This window comes from Chondrus crispus, genomic scaffold (assembly GCF_000350225.1).
Source record: "Chondrus crispus Stackhouse genomic scaffold, scaffold_672, whole genome shotgun sequence".
In the NCBI taxonomy this organism is placed as follows: Eukaryota; Rhodophyta; class Florideophyceae; order Gigartinales; family Gigartinaceae; genus Chondrus; species Chondrus crispus.
Window position 1 is genome coordinate 9,337 of NW_005178678.1, and position 2,987 is coordinate 12,323.

At 47.7% G+C, this 2,987-nt stretch overlaps 1 protein-coding gene across 1 annotated transcript; it reads right to left on the reverse strand.

The window, feature by feature from the left end:
• Positions 1 to 325: 325 nt before the first annotated feature.
• CHC_T00000876001 (hypothetical protein) lies at positions 326 to 2,987 on the reverse strand (the record flags this gene model as incomplete). Its single annotated transcript, XM_005711068.1, has 5 exons — positions 326 to 413; positions 646 to 713; positions 894 to 1,762; positions 1,802 to 2,215; positions 2,441 to 2,987. Coding segments are annotated over 5 exons (1,986 nt in total), but the record flags the coding sequence as incomplete, so codon positions are not given.

Genomic DNA, 2,987 nt, shown 5'->3' on the forward strand with positions numbered 1-2,987 from the left:
AGTGTAATACAACGGCGCATGCTGATGCAAGGGTCGCATACAGCGTGACGCGTACACTGAATACTCATGTTAGTACATGTCTCTTGCGAGAAATACTTGTTGTACTTTTAATTCACATGTACTGTGCTCGGACACGCGCCGGACCGTATGTAGGCGACGTGTACAAGTGTACGTACACGCAGCAACCTGGCGATGTGTACATGTGTACACCGCACACAACTGTCCAGCGCCAAGGCCACACGTAATTAGCCATTACAACCATGGTGAACAACTTGAAACCCCGGAAATGATGTAATTAAAACGTATACCGATCATTCAAGATATATCACCAGCATGACTGCATATAAGTGGACAATAACAGACCAATAGAATTGCAGCATTCGAACCGACACCCAATAGATTTGCAGTATTGCCTCTGTAGCCCTATAACGGTTCGGGCCAAATGCAAATTTTCGGCATTTATGCAAATTTGCATGACCCTCCAAAAGTCCACTTTCGTCCCCAGAACCCCAAAATCTGAGAACTTACACGTGTCATGTGGTGATATGGGGTGAGGGTCCGGACCGCCGAGTCATGTACACGTGTCGCTCGATTTTGCACTTTCCAGATAACAGCATGTGGTCGCACATTTTCAATACTGCCCACCACGCCCCAGGCGTTTTGCGAATGCGAGTGGACCGACGGAGATTAGTTGGCGGATCAATAGTTTCTTCCTCAACTACGTGTTGGTCAACTGTTTCGGTGGTTTCGTCCTCCCCTGCAGTTGGGGAGGAGTTGGAGGATTCATCAGAGTCTTGTTGTTCATCCGGCGATGATGCTTCTGATGCCACTGCATCATTTTCTGCAACTTCCTCATCGATGTTCAAGTTGATTGTGTCATCATCAGTTGAAACCTCCTCGTTTGTATCCATCGGTTCACCAGATTTGCCTCCCGTGGACTCGTCAAAAGTAACATCTCTGGATACGATCACTTTGTGTAAATCACCATCCCACAACTTGTAAGCTTTCGTATTTTCAGCATACCCCAGAAACATTGCCTCCTTTGCACGGGCGTCAAGTTTCTGGATGTTGTGTTTTGGTAATGTATACCAACACTTTGAACCGAAAACACGCAAATGACCAACATTTGGCACAGATTTCATCCATAAGTGGTATGGGGTCATCTTGGGGGGAATGGCACGTGACGTGACTCGATTTCGAACGTACACTGCATTGGCAAGTGCTTCTGCCCAGAACCCCTTTGTAACTTTCTTGTGCGCTAGCATGGAGCGCACCAAGTTTACCAAAGTTCTGTTCAGTCGTTCGGCGACGCCATTTTGCTCCGGAGTGTACGCGGTCGTCATTTGATGCTGAGTACCATTTGCAATCAGAAAAGACTTAAACTCCGTGGACAGATACTCACCACCTCGATCGGTGCGAAGCACTTTGATCTTGCGACCAGTGTGAGTCTGAGCAAGTTGTGCAAACATTTTGTATCGTTCAAATGCTTCTGATTTATGGTGTATAGGGTACACTACCGACCAGTTTGAGTGATCATCTATGAAGGTAATGAAGTACTTGGCACCACCAATGGACTGCACCTCTAAGGGGCCACAAACATCAGAGTGAACTAAGTCTAGACAGAAGTATGCCCGCCTCGAGGACCGCTCTTTTGGGATCACAGATCGAGTGGCTTTGCCGTAGACGCACGCAGAACATTTTTCAGAGATGCAATCATTGTCAGTATTGTTGATTTTGTTAGCCTCATTACCAAGTAGTTTGACTCCACTTACCACATTGTCACGAATCATCGAAGCAATACCTTGAGAATGCACATGTGCAAAGCGCTCATGCCACGTTTGCAGGGTGGCAGCATGTGCAGATCCGATGTCACTGACGATGTCGAGAACGTAAAGTTCTCCAACCAATGTCGCAGTCGCCACTACAGTTGAGCCTCGTCTGATCATGCATTTTCCATTTTCGAACCCAACTTTTAGTCCAAGTTCAGTCATTCGACTGACAGAGAGCAGAGAGAACGCAAAGTCCGGAACGTGCAATACATCCGTCAACTTGCACGGTTCGATGCGGCCATTCACATTTAACTTCAAGTGAACGTCACCACGGCCCGCAACCTTTGCACTAGCCTTGGTTCCCATCTGAACAGAGGCGGATTCAAGTGGCTCATACGTCGCAAACAAAGATCGGTCATATGTAATATGAGCTGTACAAGCTGAATCTACGAGCCACGAAGGCAACATCTCCATATCGTTCGTGTGCGAAGCTTTCGACATCAGACATGTGAAGTCGACGCTGTTTACAACCATGTCGGGATCAGGTTTCTGTGTGACAAATGCAGATTGTTTCCGCTGAGACATACGCGGTTTATATCCGCTAGGAGGAGCCGGGCGACGCCCATTCAAATCCTTTCCCCAGCAGCGGGTTGCCGTATGGCCTGTATGACCGCAGTTCGTGCATTTGTAATCGTTTATGTCCCGATTGTTCGGGGCACGATTAACCAGAGCCGATGTCTGTGAGGAGCTAGACTTCATGTTTGCTCGTTGCTCTTCCTGCAGCAGACGACTTTTCACAAAGTCCAAACTGAATATCTTTTCCTCATTACCGAGAGCATCAAGTGCAACGATGAGAGCCTCGAAACGGGCAGGCAGACCGTTGAGCACTGCCATGGCCATCTCCTTGTCATCGATGTTTACGCTCATTGACTTGAGGATGGCTGCCAGCTGCTTGACACGATTGATGTATGCAAGCACCTTTTCACCGGAAAGCATCTTCACAGTGTAGAACTCACGACGTGCAGCTAGTTTGTTCAGCAAAGTGTGCCTCTCAAACACGTTGACAATAGCTTCCCACATCTCATGAGCAGTATCAACATCACGTACATGCTCAAGATGCTCATCTGATAGGGAGAGACCAATCAGTGCTTTAGCTTTACTGTCACCTCTGATCCACTTCTTACGCTCTTCCGCGCGTTCCTCACTTGGAACTCTTCC